At 35.1% G+C, this 18,725-nt stretch overlaps 1 protein-coding gene across 1 annotated transcript in view; it reads left to right on the forward strand.

Annotated features, from left to right (window-relative positions):
* TRPA1 (transient receptor potential cation channel subfamily A member 1) overlaps positions 1-18,725 on the forward strand; it is a 68,858-nt gene that overhangs the window by 14,117 nt on the left and 36,016 nt on the right. Inside the window, exons 5-12 of the mRNA XM_044657954.1 lie at positions 1,734-1,842; positions 2,026-2,171; positions 3,861-3,997; positions 6,950-6,998; positions 10,305-10,404; positions 10,893-10,993; positions 12,797-12,966; positions 13,211-13,375. Of these exons, the coding sequence (XP_044513889.1) occupies positions 1,734-1,842; positions 2,026-2,171; positions 3,861-3,997; positions 6,950-6,998; positions 10,305-10,404; positions 10,893-10,993; positions 12,797-12,966; positions 13,211-13,375 (977 nt within the window). The remainder of the gene's footprint in view (positions 1-1,733; positions 1,843-2,025; positions 2,172-3,860; positions 3,998-6,949; positions 6,999-10,304; positions 10,405-10,892; positions 10,994-12,796; positions 12,967-13,210; positions 13,376-18,725) is intronic.

Genomic DNA, 18,725 nt, shown 5'->3' on the forward strand with positions numbered 1-18,725 from the left:
GCAGTAGTATCCCCCAGCTCTATCCTATTGTTAGATATGGTTTTCTTTCCTCTCACAGCACCACTTTGTTTTCTAGCTGGGTGAGGAAGGGTATGGAGGTCTGAGGTTTTGCTCTATCTAAGCCTCCATCTTCCCAGAATCCTCAGTGTTGATTATCTTTACACTATTGCTGTTATTGTAGACATTGTTTTGGTTCTCTTCATGTTACCATCAGTTAATACAAGTTTTCCCAGGTTTTCCTGAGACTTTATCTTTTATCATTGTTTTCAGCACAATTATATTCTTTTATATCCAAATGTCATAACTTTTCCAGCCATTCCCTAATTGATGGGCATCCCCTTAATTTCCATTTTTTTTGCCACCACAAAAAGAGATGCTATAAGTATTTTATACATTTAGGTCCTTTCTCTCTTTCTTTGATCTCATTAGGGTAAAGACTTAGTGGTATTATCACCAGATAATAGATTTTCAAGAATAGCTCCAAATTGCTTTCCAGAGTGGTTGGACTAGGTCATATTATAATCTATTTTCCCATATTCTTCACCTCAACAATTGTCATTTTTCCTTTTTGTCATCTAAATCAATCTGATATGTAGGAAATGGTACCACAGAGTTGTGAGAATTTCATATCTCTAATTATTAATGGTCATATTCTTTAATATTTTTTCATTTTGGAGAATGTTTCTTATTCTTGTAAATTTGTAGATGTCATATTTTAAAAGAAATATTGACAAATTCCTAAATTGATAAATTACCTTTACCTTGCCTGGGATATGACTGATTTCATATTCAGGGTCACAAAAGCCACTCTATGGATAATCTAGTCTCAGGGTTTCTTTCTTCCTTTCTCCTGAAGACCACTTTTAAACTAATTAATTCTTCCTCACTGGTGAGTGAAATTATGAAATGAAGTTAATAATATTGAAAAAATTAATTTGCTAATAATCTATGTTAAATATATTGTGGAAAAGGGGTAAATGAAAATGATTGCATAAATGTTAGATTTCTCCATGAAAGGACTTCTGTAACTTGTCAACAACTCTAGCCTATTGACTAGAATGTTCTATTTTTTTAATAAATATGTTGAATTAGGACCTTCTTTGAGAATAATATTCTTTTGTATAAAAATGAGAAAGATTTAGAGTTGAGGTAAGAGTTTTTATTTTTTCAAAAAACAGAATAATGATTTTATTAGAAGTTGACTTTATTTTGCTAGTGTCAAGATCTATTCCCTCCAAGTCTGAATTGATATTCTTATCTTTATCTTATTTATTTCTTCTGATTATTGATTATAATGCTGCCAGATCCCACTCTAGTTCCCAGAATTGTCTTTTTTTAAAAAACCCTACTATCCATCTTAGTGTGTATTGGTTCTATGGCAGAAAAAATGTTTAGGGTTAGGCAATGGATATTAAGTGATTTGCCCAAGGTCACACAGGTAACAAATATCTGAGGCCAGATTTGAACACAGGACCTCCGGAGCATCTCTAGGCCTGGCTCTCAATCCACTGAGTCAACTAACTATGTCTTCCCTTAATAATTATCTCTTTAATTGTTTTTATATGGTCTCCTGAAATTTTTCTAATATGTTTTTCATTTAGCATTGAATCTAGCTATTGCACTTGAACCTAAAGTACCAAGCACTGTGAGAGGACAGGCAAAAATTATCTTCTATTGCCACTACTTTCCTAGTAGGCATTATCTTATTTGACCTCATTCTGGATTTTTTTCAGATGCATCATGGGGCAAAAGTATGTAGAAAAAACAAATTTGGATGTTATCCAGTGCACATAGCTACATTTTCAGGTGCCAAGAAATGCCTAGAATTACTTTTAAAGTTTGGTAAGTAAAGGCATTTATGTAGTAGACACCAGTAACTTATGTTTCCTTTAATGGATTTTTCAACTCTTATTATTTGTTGACAATACTTATTGGTACAGTTAGGTGAGAGTTAATTCTCAGGTTTCTTGTTCTGTGACATTACAGACTACTTTTAAGTAATATTCATTTTACTTTTTTTTGAAGGTGAAGAACAAGGAATTTCCAGGCAATTTCAAATGAATTTCATCAATAATAAAAATTCAAGTCCTCTCCATTTTGCTGTTCAAAGTGGTGATTTAGAAATGATTAAAATATGCTTGGATAATGGAGCAGAGATTAATCTAGAGGAGGTAATTTTTCATACTTTTTGTCATGGTTGTATTTGTTTGTTGTGTGTGTTTATGTGCATGCATGTATGTATGTGTGTGTTTATATATGTATACATTTATAAATTGTTTTCCCAAGTGTTTTTAATGGCTCCGTGACCATTGAATAAAGAATAAATTGATACAGCACTAAACAGATAATAAGCAAAGCAGAACAAAGTCAAAAGTTGAGCTTTTATCTTGTATAATAAAAACACACACTTGAAATACATAATAGCTTCTAAATAATGGGTATAGTAGAAGAAATATAACAGTTGGGATGACATGATGTTATGTGGCAAAGAAAAGTAGAAAGAGATTTCAAAATTAATTGGCTCTAGCAAACTTGTCAGTTCAATCTGTTTTCATTGTGAATAATGAAGATATTTGTTATAATTTTAAAAATTATGTCTTAGAATGTGCTAATTGAAGCTTTATGTGTAGATCAAGGGAAATAATATTCGAAACAAAATCAAACCAAATTACAGTACCGAGTACTATTCTAGATATCTCAATTTAAGAAGGTTTTAAATGGAAATAGTATGGTATAATAATACAGTGATGGGCAAACTTGTTAAAGAGGGGGCCAAAGGAAAGGAAATGCTCATCTGTCAGTCTGTTTCTAAGGCAACTCTTTCAAAATTTCATTATATTGTATCCTACTCATTGTATTTGTCAGATTAGGAATAATGTCCTGCAGCCTGATAGAACATTTCCGGGGCCACATCTGGCCCTCAGGCTGTAGTTTGCCATCACTGGTATAATGGATAGAATGTTTACTTTGGAATTAGAACTGCCTGGGCTCAAGTCTTACCTATGATAAATACTGACTAGATCATTTTAGGCCAGTTACTTAATGTTCTAGTGCCTTGACGAGTGTTCTGAGATTAAATGGAAGAAGAGTTGCTGATCTACAGTAATTGAGGTAATAAGAAAAGTTGAGAGGGTGGAAAAGAGGGAAGGAAGGATGTTTTTCACCAGGAAATCCACACAATACCAAAATGACAGATCTGGGGAAAAATAATAGTGGATGCAAAGACAGATGAATTAGGATGGGTTTGAAAAACATTTCAAAAAAGAGATCTTTGAAGGAACTATGGATGTTTAGTTTAAAGAATAGAAGACTAAGAGAATCCAAATATGATAATATAATTATATAATAGTGATATTCCAACATTTCAATTGCCATAATGTAAAAAAAAGATTTTTTTCTTTTGATCCTGAAGATAGAGATAAGCAAAGTAGGCAGATGATATTGAGTCAGATATCAGTCCAATATTAAATGGTTTCCAATTAGGAATGTCCAGTAGTGGAATGGATTATCTGATTAAATAAGAAGTCCCTCCTCATGGAAGTTTTTGAGTATATTCTGGATGATTATCATGCAGGATATGTTAATAAATACCATTATATTGTGTGGGAACCTAGATATGAATTATACCTTTCTTTCTAAGATTCTAATTTTTACAGTCTCAGTTCATGAGAGTTTGAGGCCATTCCACACAAAGCAAATTCCTCAACTTTGAGGACAAGTGCCTCAAAAACCACAGCTAAGATTTAAGCCCAAATGAATTTCTTGTTGTGATCTAGAAATGGAGGCCACTGAACTGGTCTTGAATCATTGTCTTGCCTTCTACAACAAACTTTTATTTTTTTTTACATTCCTGTTCATAGACTGGGAAATGCACTGCTCTTCATTTTGCTGCCACTCAAGGAGCAATAGAGATTGTTAAACTGATGATATCCTCTTATTCTGGCAATAATGACATTATTAATTCAGTAGATGGAAATAATGAGACATTACTTCACAGGTGAGAAGAATTTTTTCCTCTTCTATGAGTTATTGTTCCATAGTCTTTGTACTTTTGCTTTTTCAGGTTCACCTTATTACAAAAAAGATTATGCAAAAGCAGCATGTGTTCAACAGTTCTATGGAGAATTGAGGTTCTTCCTAATTACCCAATTAAAGCTACTATTTCTCTCTGGAATCAAAGCAGGATGTTAAATAGGTTTTCACAAGAGAGAAGAGTCTAGTGACAGTCTAGTGGCAAAAACCATAGAGATTTTGACACTAGTGAGTGCATTCAGGTGAACTATATATTCCTTAGACACAAAAGAAGGCAACCATTAACCTGTACCATCTCTTTAACTATAAAATATTAACAGATCTCCCAATGTCTTTATTAATTTAAAACCATTCACATAATGGAGATCTTTCTTTCATGGGAATTTTCCCCACATTCAATGGCAGAAATGGTAATCATGGGGATCATTGTAAGTAAATTGAATAAGTGTTTATTTTCTTTCTACCTGATAGTATAGATATACTTAACATTTACTGATAGCAAACTAGACCCTTTGTCTTTTCCATTATAAATGACTTTAGGTGCTTGTTTTTAAATTTTTCATGGTACAAAATGTAATGTTGAGAGACAAAATGGCTTAGTGGTTAGAGAGTTGGACCTGATGGGAAGGCAAGGATTTAAATCTCTCCTCTAACACTGTTCAGTGATATGTGGCCGTGGGAAAATTTATTTAAGTCAAGTTAGCAAACATTTATTAAGTGTGGTTTATTTGTTAATCACTGTGCATTCAAAGAAAAGCAAAAATAGTACCTGCTCCTAAGGGGGTTTATTTTCCATTGGGGAAGACAATATACAAGTATTCCTTCCACATCATGATTTTCCCCATTGCAGAGTTTTGATATACTATGGGTTGTTACAAGAAATTAAATGAGTATTTTGTGGGAGTTTTGTGGTAGTTATGGATGACATGCAAATGCCAGCAGATGTCATAGAAAAAGTTTAGAAACTCAAAAATGCATAAATATGTGTAGAGCATTGTATAATGTAAAAAATTTTTATCTTTTAATATCATTAATATACAGTTTTGTTTTTAAATTTAAAATACATAAAAAGTTAAAATTTGCAAAAAGAATTTGAGAGCTAGCAGATGATAAAGGATACACATGTAGAGATAAGTTAAAAAGTTTTGTAATTCACAAAAACATTTTAAAAAGAGAGAAAAAAAATCAGACTTCTTCTCTGGTACAAAGGGAGGGCCAAAAATATTTGCACATATTTTTCAGATTGTTGGGTGCTACAACCCAGCCTTCAATGTGGAAGGGATACCTGTATATTCAGCAATGGAAGCTAAGTGACACAGTGGATAAAGTACTGGGTCTAGAGCAGTGGTTCCCAAACTTTTTTGGCCTACTGCCCCCTTTCCAGAAAAAAATATTACTTAGCGCCCCCTGTCACATACTATCACTGCCCCCTTACAGTTATTCACTGCCCCCAAAAGCACCTGTGGCCATCACCTCACCCCTGGATCGCTGTGGCACCCATGGGGGCAGTGGCGCCCACTTTGGGAATCACTGGTCTAGAGTTACAAACCTGGCCTCAGATACTTAATAGCAATGTGCTCCTGGGCAAGTCACTTAACCTATATTGTACTCAGTTTCTTCATCTGTAAAATGGGGATAATTATAGCCCTTACCTCTCAAGATTATTGTGAGGGTCAAATGATTTTATACTTATGGAGCACTTAGCACAGTATCTGCTATCTAAATGCACCTCTCCCTCCCTTCTCTCTATGTACATAGAAAATATGTACAGGAAATATGTAAATTGTAGGTGACTTCAGAGAGAAGACTCCTGAGCTGAGGGGAACATAAACATAAAACATAACCTTTCTGAGCTTCAGAATGTGGAGAAAGACAACTCTGATTTAGGTTCTGTCTACTCTGTAAAGGAGAGTGTCTTCAAAATGCAAAGACAAACCAAAAATGGTTAATGGGGAATTTGTAGTTCTCATTAGCAAATTGGGAGTTGATAAGGGATATGAGGGTATAATACTTTTTTTTAACCTTTACCTTTCATCTTGGAATCAATACAAAGTATTGGTTCCAAGGCAGAAGAGCAGTAAGGGCGAGGTAATTAGGGTTAAAGTGACTTTGTCAGAGTCACACAACTAGGCAGTGTCTGACTCTAGATCTGAACTCAGGATGTTCTATCTCCAGGTCTGGTTCTCTATCCACTGAGGCACCTAACTTCCCCATGATATGGTTTTAAAAAGTGATTTCACAAGTATAATATGGGAAATATATGTGGCTAGAGAACAGTTTTTCTGAAAAAGAGGTGGTGTCCAAGACTAAGGAGCTGATATTCCCACTTTACTGTGGTCATATCATATACCCATTAATGTATTCAGTTCAGGCACCATATTTTAAGAAAGATATTGATAAGCTGGAAAGTGTCTAGATGAGGCTAAAATCAGGATGAAAATAGTATAATCCCTTTACCAAAGCCTTAACACACAGGGTACATTATACAATATGTATTAATTTCATAAGATTTTGTTTGTAATCCTTACTCCTAGGGAGTCTGAGGTTGATGGGCCATGTGATTTTGAGAGTTCTGGGTTTCAGTGGATCTGACTAAAATCAATAGGTTGATGAGACTAAATTTGGTGCCAATTTGGTGAGCAACTAGAAATGGAGGCCAGCTAAGCTACCTAAGGAGGAATGAATAACTAGAATAGGTCAGAAAAACAGAGCAGATCAAATCTTCTGTTATGAGCAGCATTAGAATGGAATCTTTGAGTGGTTACTCCTTTTGCAACCTGCATTTTCAATGTAAGGAAACAGTTTAAAAAAAAGATTTTTGTTAGAAACTTCAAGAGGATAAATTAATTCCATTTCATGGAGGATTCAATTTAAGCATTTCAAAATAATCTATATGATTTTTTTTCACTTTTTATAGAGTGGCATTATTTGATCACCATGAACTGGCTGAATATTTAATTTCGATGGTAAGCATGCAACTGCTGAGTTTGTACATCATTACTTGTAATAATTGAAATTACATAGTTATCATTCACTTACAGATAAACATCTAAATTTCAAATTACAACAGTAATAATATATTTAACATTATTTTCAATTTCCCAAAGAAAGAAATTTCAGTAAGCTTCAGGTAACTGGCATTGCTTTTCATATATGGTAGAAAAGGTAAGAAACTATTATGTATTTACTCAGTATTTTTAGAAGGTATCTACTTTTATCAGACTAAAATGCTACATTTAAGGGCTCTAATTTTTGTAGAAAACTCGCTGAAATTTTTCAGGCAAATATTCCTGATGTTCCTGCATATGATAATTTTCCTTTGTCTACTCTGACCTTAGAAGATTGGTTCCCATGTTACTTTCCTGAAGCTAAGCTGTATATGTAATTTACTTTGTTTTAGTTCAGTTCTACAATCATACATCATATCTCTCAACTAGAATGAAAGGTCATGAGGACATAGTCTGTTTAATTTTTGCCTTTGTATCCTGTAGCTTCTCACAATGGCTGGCACATGGTAGATATTTAACAAATGTTTGTCGAGTGGATTGAACTAGGAACTTATTCGAAGAAAGACTTATGTTAACCTTGGCTTAAATGAGTAGAAATCCTAGGAATTTCCAATACATTTAAAGTGAAGGAACGGTTAGAGTAACAGGTAGTAGTAATTTTGATTCACACATACATTCAAGTGCAAGAAAAATGGAAATAGGCTTTTTGATGGCAGGTAATTTTAGACTGTTTGATCATATAGTTGTGTATTAGTACCAAGAGAGGGAAATCAGATCTGGTGCAAGTTCCTTATTAAATTTTTGAATAGTAGGGAGCAAGGGTACAGATGAAGCAGTGGTTTGGTGAGCTATGCCAAGATCAGATAAGGCTTAAAGAATGGTACATCCAAAACTAAGCTTGCCTGGAAGCAGAAATCAAGAGCCCTCTGAGGAAGAATTGTATCAGTGACATTTCCCCTTGAGTTGATACTGTTTGATGATAGCTGTGATAGAAGCCTTTGGTGGCCCTTTCAGCTTAAAGTATCTTCTCCACTTAGGTTGCTTTTCATCTTTTCATTCACATCTTATATGTGCCATATATTTAACACTGTCTTCTCCTTTAGAATGTAATCTTGAACATATTGACTTGTGGTTGCATATTATTTGAACCCTTAGGGCTTAACATAAGTATCTGGAACATAGTGTTTAATAAATGTTGATTGATGCTCTGCGTCTCTCAGGTGCCCTCCATCCTTATTGGGAGAATTCTGCCAGAGCTTAGTTCTTGGGTTCTCTCAGGTTTTCCTCACCACAATTGTGGTTCAATAATTTTTTGGTTGTGTTCAACTCTTTGTGTCCCCATTTGGGGTTTTCTTGGTGAAGGTACTGGAGTGGTTTGCTATTTTCTTTTCTAGCTCATTTTACAAATGAGGAAACTGAGGCAAACATGATTAAATGACTTTCCCAGTGTTATAAAACTAGTAAATGTCTTTGGCTGTATATGAATTCATGAAAATGAGTCTTCCTGACTCCAGGCATGGTACTCTTACTGCCACTGTCTTTAAATTCTTTCATATCTTTAAGTTTCAGGCCCTACGAATTTTCTCAATTAGTTTCTTTTTTGTTTTTTTGTTTGTTTGTTTGTTTTTGTTTTTTAAACCCTTGCACTTCGGTGTATTGTCTCATAGGTAGAAGATTGGTAAGGGTGGGCAATGGGGGTCAAGTGACTTGCCCAGGGTCACACAGCTGGGAAGTGGCTGAGGCCAGCTTTGAACCTAGGACCTCCCGTCTCTAGGCCTGGCTCTCACTCCACTGAGCTACCCAGCTGCCCCCTAGTTTCTTTTTTCTGGTAGACAGTGTTGCCATTCTCTGTGTGCACAACTATTTCTTACTATCTGGGGAATGGAATGAGAACAGATGGGGATAGAGTAAGAAGAAATTGGGTCAAAATGAAATTAAAATATTCATAACCATATTTCAAGCAATTTAATGTATACTTGACCACTCAGAAATGTATCACTTTTAATGTGAACTTCAGTATCTTGTTATCCCAAATGTTGTGTCCACAGTGTAGAATAGAAAATATTGATTTTAAACCAGTGGTTCCCAAGCTTTTTTGGCCTACCACCCCCTTTACAGAAAAAAATATTACTTAGCCCCCTGGAAATTATTTTTTAAATTTTAATAGCAATTAATAGAAAAGATAAATGCACCTGTGGCCATCACCGCTCCCCCTCCCTGGATTGCTGCAGCACCCACCAGGGGCCCACTTTGGGAATCACTGCTTTAAACACTTGCTATATACCTGGCATTGAGCTTAGCATGAAAGATCCAGAGATGAAATTAAAAGTTTCTGAATTCAAGAAATGTATATATTTTTGGAGGAAATAACATATATACAACTAACTATGCAAGAAATACAAAAAAAATTCAGAGAAATTGCACTGACATCTAGAGGTATCAGGAAAATAGATACTATTTGAGCTAAATTGTGATGGAAATTAGACCCTCAGAAGTGAAGGGGTGAAAAGAATGCAGAGGAGTCAGTCTATGTAAAGGCACCAAGATGAGAGACAGAATGGGGTAAGAGAATTAGCAAGATGGCCACCATAGACTGTGTATAAGAATGACTAAAATTCATGTGAGTGTTCTCTGGCCTTAGAGATAGATGTCAAGAAAAATTTCATTTTTCGTATGCAAGGAAACATGGCATAGTATAAAGTATGTTAGATTTCAACTCATACTGGGTTGGAATCCTGGATGCTACTAAGGATATTAATTATAAGCAATTTTTTAAACTTTTTAATTTTAAGCTCTTCATCTATTAAAGTGGAAAAATAATATTTTGTCTTACCTCACAGGATTCTTGTGAGGAAAAAGCACTTTTTAAGACAAAAAAAATTTAATGTCATTGCTATTATTATAATCAATAATTAATCAAGATATGATTGACTCAGAAAAGTGAAATTAAAATTGATGCTAAACTCATAGAGAATATGGGATAACAGTGACAAATAGCAATCTGCTCAGAACTCAAGGAGAAAAAAATAGAGCAATTTTATTTGACTGAATTTTTGAAATAATGATTTGGTGTTTCATCTGCTACCATAAAAACAAAGGGACATATTTAGAAACTAATTTTTTGCAGTGCCAACAGTTTTATATTGTTCTACTTTTTCTTTTTTTTTCCTAAATATATCTGACTCTTCTTTACTATTTACATATTTTAAGAGTAAATTATTTCATTGGTAAACTACATGTTGATTTCTATAAATTTTGCTTTAGGGAGCAAATATTGACAGTATTGATTTGGAAGGTCGTTCTCCACTTCTACTAGCAACTAGTTCTGCATCATGGAACGTAGTGAATTTATTACTTTCTAAAGGTAAAGTGAGGAAATTCTCAAGGTTGGTTCTTTTGAACTACCCTGATCTGTTTGTTTTTCTTTTTTTTCAAATGTGATGCCAAGTAAATCTTATTTAAATCTGTTTGGTTGAGCCTTCTAAAAAGATAAAGATTGGAAAGATAAACTATTAGTAGAAAAGAAAAAAAGTTTTACTACCTATAATTCTGAAATCAACCTGAAGCCTTTTTGATGACTTTTTGGTTTCTTCCAGTGTAGATCAACAATAGCCATGTCTTCTTACCTTGGTTATTCTTGTACATGTGTTCCTATATTCTCTATTGGGTAGTAGGAAGGTGAGTGGGGATGATGGCATAGCATTTTCAGCATGTTGGGGATTTTCCATAATGTTTTTTTTAGCTTTGCATAAATATAGGTAAATTGCAAAGACTGTGCTTTGATATTTCTTTAGTATTGCTACATTTTAAAATTAATGAACATAATTTGTGTTTTTATTCATGTTTATCCAGGAGCAAATGTAGAAATAAAGGATCTTTATGGGCGAAACTTTTTACATTTAACTGTCTTACAGCCTTATGGACTAAAAAATTTGAAACAAGAGTTTCTGCAGGTACATAGCAAAAGCTTTTATTTATTTATTTTTGTATGTAATCACATAGAACTGTTGCAAAGTGTTATAAAATGAACATATCAACATAACCAGCAAGGATATTAGCACAAATCTATCAATTATACTAGAAAAAAAAACAGCTTAGATTATAGTCTTTCAGGAATCTATAGCCTATCATTATATGTGAAATTCAACACATCATTATTTTATACAAACACACAAACTGTAATGGAGGGTTACCAGGGATGTTAACTATTATTATTTGTGGGTTCACACTGGGGTGAGAGAGACAGGAATGACAGATGACAGATGACAGGACCAAAACAAGGTAGGGAGACCAGGTTTTACTGCCAAGGAGGTGACTACTACTGAGGTGGCAGTTGGGCCCAACTGCCACTATGCAGTATCAAGACTAGGCCTATGGAAGCCAGCAAGTAAAGGCAAGGTTTATAACAGTTTAATTGAGAGAAACAATAATAAAGGATCAGAATAAGGGATTCTATACTTACAAGCTAAGGGCAAACCACAAGGTCAAAGGAGGGATTTATCTACACTAAACTAAGACCTTAGCCGGGCAGGGCCCAGAGAATAACAGTCCTGGAGTGGGAATCCTCACAGTAGAGTCCAGAGATGTTTTCAGGATGCTAGGAACCAGCTCCTCCAGAACTGATGGTCCAAAGTAGCCCAGTAGGGAGAGGAGCCTGCAAGCTGTCCACTAGATCGCAGATCACTCCCTACTCAGTGCTGTTGTGTAGGATAGATGTCCTCTGCTTCCAACCTTCACCACACTCCAGGATCCCAGGGAGTCAGGGTGCAACTCCACTAGTTCTGGGGTCTTCCAGGGAATCAGTTACTACTTGTCCCAACCACCGTGGAGTCCTACACAGAGAGTGCAAGCCACTTCCTGCTTCCCCATTCCATGTGGAATTCTCCAGCCATTCCTGCCAAGTCTAATACTAATACTAAGCTAATAACTAAATAATAGCCTTCCTCACAACAACAACAACAACAACAACAACAACACACACACACACACACACACACATACACACACACACATTTTTTACTGGATATAGTGGAACCTGACTACAATCCCTGATACTGAGTGTTCTGAAACTGATGGAGCCCTTGAATTCTGGTGTGCTGAGCTGAAATATATATATAAACCCTTACCTTCCATCTTAGAGTCAATACTGTGTATTGACTCCAAGGCAGAAGAGTGGTAAGGGTAGGCAATGGGGGGTCAAGTGACTTGCCCAGGGTCACACAGCTGGGAAGTGGCTGAGGCCAGATTTGAACCTAGGACCTCCCATCTCTAGGCCTGACTCTCATTCCACTGAGCTACCCAGCTGCCGCCTGAGTTGCAATATATTAAGCTAGTTGGATATTCACATTAAATCGATCCTCAGTCCTTGAGGTGGGGATGGAGGAGCTCTGAGTTGTCTTTAAGTTTATTATAAACTAATGAACTGACCGAGGTTCGAAGTAGATCAGGTCAAGCTTTTGTGTTGATCAGCAGTGGGATCAGATTTCTGACTGACCACTGAAATTCCAACCTGAGTAACATAGGGAGACCCATTCTCAGAAATAATAAACAAGAAAATAAATGTAAATCTTTTCTCAAAGGAAATATGTAAATGAGAATGTGGTATAGTATAATATTTCAAAACATATTATAAGTTCAGTATTTTAAATTACATAGGAAGAAATAGTGGATTCAGTTTTGATTTGCCATCTTTTTGAGGTAAAAACATTGGTAAAAAAATTTTTGTTGTGATATTTAAAATATTTCTTTTCCAACAGATGAAACATATTGAAAATCTTGTAATGGATGAAGACATTGATGGGTGTACTCCTCTCCATTATGCATGCAGACAAGGTGTAGCTCTTTCTGTAAATAACTTGCTTTGTTTGAATGTTTCCATTGGTAGCAAAAGCAAAGATAACAAGTCACCCTTGCATTTTGCAGCCAAGTAAGTTATAGCATATGTGCATATATACATATCTGCCCACATTTGTTTATACATTTATATGTGCAGTTGAGATATGTCTTTATACATGTGTGAATCTGTGATCTTAATCTCTCTCTATTTCTCTCTCTCTCTCTCTCTCTCTTTCTCTCTCTCTCTTTCTCTCTCTCTCTCTTTCTCTTTCTTTCTTTAAATGATCTATTTACCTCTAAAGAGCTATGCTAAATAATTATTTTTTTCCTTTAAGTTTTGGCCGTATAAACACCTGTCAAAGACTCATTCGTGACATGACTGATACAAGACTTTTGAATGAAGGTGACCAGAATGGAATGACTCCATTACACTTGGCAGCAAAAAATGGACATGATAAAGTAGTCAAGTTTCTCTTGAAAAAAGGTGCCCTATTTCTCAGGTCAGAACATGTTAATAGAAAATTTTAAATGTTCTTTTTGGCTTACCAACAAAGCATTTTCCAGATAACAAATTGTATTCTTTATCCAAAAAGCTGACATTTAAAGTAATTTAGAGCTTATGACTTTAGGGCATAGTATATTTTATTTTTTTTTTTAATCTCACAACGGAGAGAGTTGCATTATTTACTACTGTCTCTAGTTTTATAGAGTGGAAATCTGAAGTTCACTTACTTTCCTAGGATCACAGAATCAGTTTAACAGCACTTTTGATGTTGTTATTCAGTCCTTTCAGTCATATCCAACACTACATGACCCCATCTGGTGTTTTCTTGGCAAAGATACTGAAGTGGCTTATTATTTCCTTCTCTATTTCATTTTACAGATAAGGAAATTGAAGCAAATAAAGTTGAAACTTTCCAGAATTAACATAGCTAATAAGTGCTTGAGGCTGGATTTGAACTCAGGTATCCCTGATTCCAGGCCCAGCACTCTATCCATTGAGTCCCTTAGCTGCTCTTAACAGAACTTGGGTATTTTGACTTCCAGCCCAGTAATCTTTCTATTCTAGTGCATTGCCCTTTTTAAGTATGTCTTTAAATTTACAACTATATATTGTAATCACAGAATTAGAAAGAACCTCAATGTATGGGTAGTCCAACTTACAGCTAAATTATATATCCACTGTAACATACTTGAGAAGTGTTCATTCAAACTTTGCTACAAGATTTTCAAAGAAGAAATTTACTACCACCCAAGGATGCCCATTTTACTTTTCAATAGCTCTAATTATTAAATTTATCTTTTTGTAATTTTCCCCGGCTAGATGTCATAGTGCCACGCCTGTAATAAGGAAGACTTAAGTTCAAATCTGATCTCAGACATGTAATAGCTATGTGACCCTGAGCAAATCACTTTAATCTGTTTGACTCAGTTTTTTCATCCATTAAATTATATGGAAAAGAAAATGGCAAACTATTCCAATATCTCTACCAAGAAAACCTCAACAGGGGTCACAGAGTCTGACAAAACTGAAAATGACTAAGCAACAATTTCCCCATTGATCAGATTAGAGTTTCTAGGGTCAAGCAGAACAACACTAATTGTGTTATATGGTAGCTCTTCATATACTTGAAGATGGATGTCATAAACTCCTTGAGTCTTCTCTGCTCAGGCTAAAATACCCCAAGTTCCATCAATTTAACCTCCTACAAAATAGACTCAAGTCCCCTTTCCATCATGACTGCCCTTCTTTGGATTCTATTCAATTTGTTAATGTTCTTCTTAAACTGTGGTGATCTAAGCTGAACACAGTGCTCCAGATGTGGTTTGCATAACCTCTTTTTTTCTAGAAACTTTGCTTCTCTTACCATAGTATGAATTTTCATTTTCATTTTGATTGCCATAGTATATTGCTGACTCATATTGAGTCAACTAAATCACTCAGCTATTTTTCAAACTACCATCTATCCTGCATTTGGGAAGTTCATTTTTTGAATGATCTATAGGAAAGCTTTCCTCAATTCCTCATGCCTTTCCTTGGTTGATAATTTCCAATTTAACCTACACATGACTTCTTTGTACATAGTGGCTTGCAAGCTATCTCCCCAACTAGACAATGAATTCCTTGAAAGAATGGACTCTTTTGACTTTTTTAAATAAAAAAATATCCTCAGCTCTTAGCCTAGTTCCTGAAACATAGTAATTGCTTAATAAATATTTGTTGACATATTGACTTCATTTTCATTCCTGTATATGATATTGTTGTAGCTACCTCTCCCAGTTTAGCTCTCCCCCTCATCTTCAAAACTAATGAACATGCCATGTTGATTAGTAGAATGTTAGTTATCACAGGGTCCACAGATGCTTGAGTCATTGTTGTGGACACATTTCAAAATGACATTGAACCATTAGTGGAAACTCTTTGAGTCTGGCCAATCAATTAGTGGAAGCCATCTATGAACATGATTGTCTAGTGATAAAACTCTAGTCTCTATCTCTCTATCTTTTCCACAAAAATAGCATAAGTCCATATCAGATATTTGCCAATACATTTCCCTGATCTAGTGACTTACTTTAAACTTCTCAAAAAAAAAGATAATAAAGTTTAGTATGACACCATAATAATAGCTAACATTTATAATAAAGCTTAAAATGTGCTAGATTCTGTGCTAAACATTTTATGAATATTATCTCATTTGGTCCTCACAACAACCCTGGGAGTTAGATGTTCTTTTTATCTCCATTTTGAAGATGAGGAAAAAGAAGAAAGCAAAAGTTAGCTGATTTTCCCAGGATGGATTTGAAATTGGGTCATTTTGGCTCCAGGCCTGGTACTCTTTCCACTGCACTACGTAGGTAGCATGACTAGTTCTTAACATAGTATGTTATGTCTTGGTGATCACCACTAATTTTTCTAAATAGTCAAAAACCAGCTCTTCACTGGTCTGTTCAAGATCTTTTCCAAGCAATAAAAAGTTGCTGCCACTGACTTAATCTACATTCTCTTTCCTTTTTAAAAAAATTGTGATATTTGCCCTTTTCCAATCTTAGGTACCCTTTCCAGGCATTCAGAGATCCCTGACAATGACTCAACAGATTCCTGTTTTTTAGTACCTGAGGATGTACATCCTACAATGAGGTCCTGTTAAGAAAGCTTATTTATCTTGAGTATCAAGTCCTCAGTGGTCAGTTCTATCCTGCTATTTTCAGTGCGAAGTTCACTCTAGGAGAATAAAATAGAAGCAAAATAATACAGTACTTCTGTTTTTTTTCCTTGTCATCAGTTATTATCACTCTTCAAATTATGGTAGCAATCCTATCCTACTTCTTTTATTTTCCTTTTCCTCCAACATTGTGGAAAAAAAAACAAACAAAACTTTATGTGCATCTTGGTTTTCTCTGCCATTTTCAGTCAGGAATTGTTCTGCAGTCCATAGGCTAAAGAATAGTATGGTAGCTTCCTCTGTTGGGCTGTTTTCTCGGTTTAGACTAATCTTTCATTTCACTCTTTTTCCTGTGTTCAACAAAAATATAGGGGTGGAGCCCTTCACAGATTCATTTTACTCACTAATTCACAAAACTAATGCAATAAAATCAACTGATTTATGTTACTATATAATTATGTAAGAACCCTGCTTATATTCACTCAGTCTAATATTTAAATTAATTTCCATGTAGGTGCATATTTACTTGAAAATAGGGAAAAGATATCTTGTTAATGCTATTAGAAGAATCAACAAACATGGCTTAGGGAAACAGTGCTGCCTTTGAAGGCAAGGATTCAAATGTTATCTTCATTACATACTGATTGTGGGACCATGAAAAAGGTACATAATCTGTGTGAGTCTCTCATTGTTCATTTGTAAATTCACAGAATCACAGCACTACCAGGAACCTCAGAAGCTAAGTCAATAAATGCCCACCTGCCTGTGAATTCCCTCTAGAGCAAGGTTTCTTAAACTTTTTCTTTTTTATGGATCGTCTTGTCAATTGGGTGAAATCCATGAGCTCCTCAGAATAATGTTTTTAAGCACATAAAGTCAAATCCAAGGGAATATAAAGGACACCAATTATACTGATACACACTTTTGAAAAAAAACCCATTTAAAAGTAGACTTCAGATACAAAATCCCTACTCTATGGTATCTGTACAAGGGGTCAGCTGATCTCCACTTGAAGACCTCCAGGGAGAAGAACCTACTACTTCTTGAGACAATTCATTCCACTTTTTGAATAAATTTCCTAATAGAAAATACAGAATAACAGATCAAGTTGAAATCTACCTCTGTTTTATGTCTATACATTCTTCCTAGATAATGGAAATTATTCTAATTCTTCCACAAGTCAGTCTTCCAGATTTTTAGAGATAGTTGTCCTATTTCACTCAAGTCTTATTTTCTTCAAGCTAAGTGTCCCCAGTTTTTTCATATGGAATAATAAATTATTACCTCCCCATCTTGAAGGAGACAGCTGAGGCTCTGTGATTAAAGCACTAGGCTTGGAGTCATATCTGAATTCAATTCCAGACTCACACATGGAATAATGAATTCCACGAAGTTTTTCTGGGCTGGAGGTTAGACTACCAACATATTAGCTATGACCTTATATCTAGTTAATGCATAGAATATTGGGCTTGGAGTTAGAAAGGCACAAGTTAAAATCTAGCCTCAGACAATTCCTAGCTGAGTGACCCTGGGCAAGTCATTGAAGCTCTGATTTCCTGGCAAAAGGATCTGCTTGATTCACTGGAGAAGGAAATGGCAAACTGATACAGTATCCTTGCCAAAAAAAAACCAAACCCCCCCCCCCAAAAAAGCAAAAAAACAAACAAACAAACAAAAACAACCCATGGCTTGGTATGGTCCATGGGGTAATGAAGACCCAACCTAAAAGACTGAACAACAGCCCCATCCCAGATATTCTTTTGGAGAATCCCTCCCGTTCATTAAAATCTTTTCTAAAATGTGGTGCCCAGAATTGAACATATCATGATTATGGCCTGAACAGGACAGAGTACAACAAGACTATGACCGTTTTGATAAGTACTGGAGCCAATCTAATTTTTCTTTCATTTAGTGGCTTCATCTTTAGTTGTTCTTTTTTTTTTTTTTTTGAGAATTGGGACATTTTTTCTCTACTTTTGATCTTTCTGAGAACTCTGATGGTGAATCTGTGGTCACATTTGTAATGTTATTAAGTATCTGAAACAGTTTTTCTGGATCTAGCTACTTGCATTCATGCTGAAATAGTTTTTTTTCCTTTCTATTTCCTTATTTATCTTTGGTTTCAGTTCCTTTTTCTTAATGTTTTTCCTACCTTTTCTAGTACATGGATTATTCTGCTTAGCAGAATGAATCTATAATCTCATCAGATTGCACCAAGTCAAATACTTCATCCCTTACAAAACAGTCTTATTAAGTTTCTTTGGCTGAAAAATAATTCATTTATCTAGTGGCTGATTTTGGAAAAATGAATTCCACCAAATTTTCCTGGGCTGGAGGTCAGACTATAGACATATAATCTCCAAGATCATAGTTAAAGCATATCTAGTTAGTAGGGTCTATCAAAGCTCTCATTCCACTAGAAAGGACTTAGGGAACCCATACCATTACCATATAGTAATGAGGTAGTAAAGAAAGACTTTGTTGTAGGGAATAATTTGTTTAATTCAGTACTTAACAACAACAATATGCCTTGTTACAAGATACCTCATTTTATTTACACTACATTACTGGGAAATGGATGCTATTATCTGTACTTGCCAGTGAAAAAACTGAGACTGAGAGGTTAAGTGACTCTGACTATCCCATACCACATAGCTGGTATTTGAGGCTGGATTTTTTTAATGGA

Source organism: Gracilinanus agilis, chromosome 1 (assembly GCF_016433145.1).
Source record: "Gracilinanus agilis isolate LMUSP501 chromosome 1, AgileGrace, whole genome shotgun sequence".
Classification (NCBI taxonomy): domain Eukaryota; kingdom Metazoa; phylum Chordata; class Mammalia; order Didelphimorphia; family Didelphidae; genus Gracilinanus; species Gracilinanus agilis.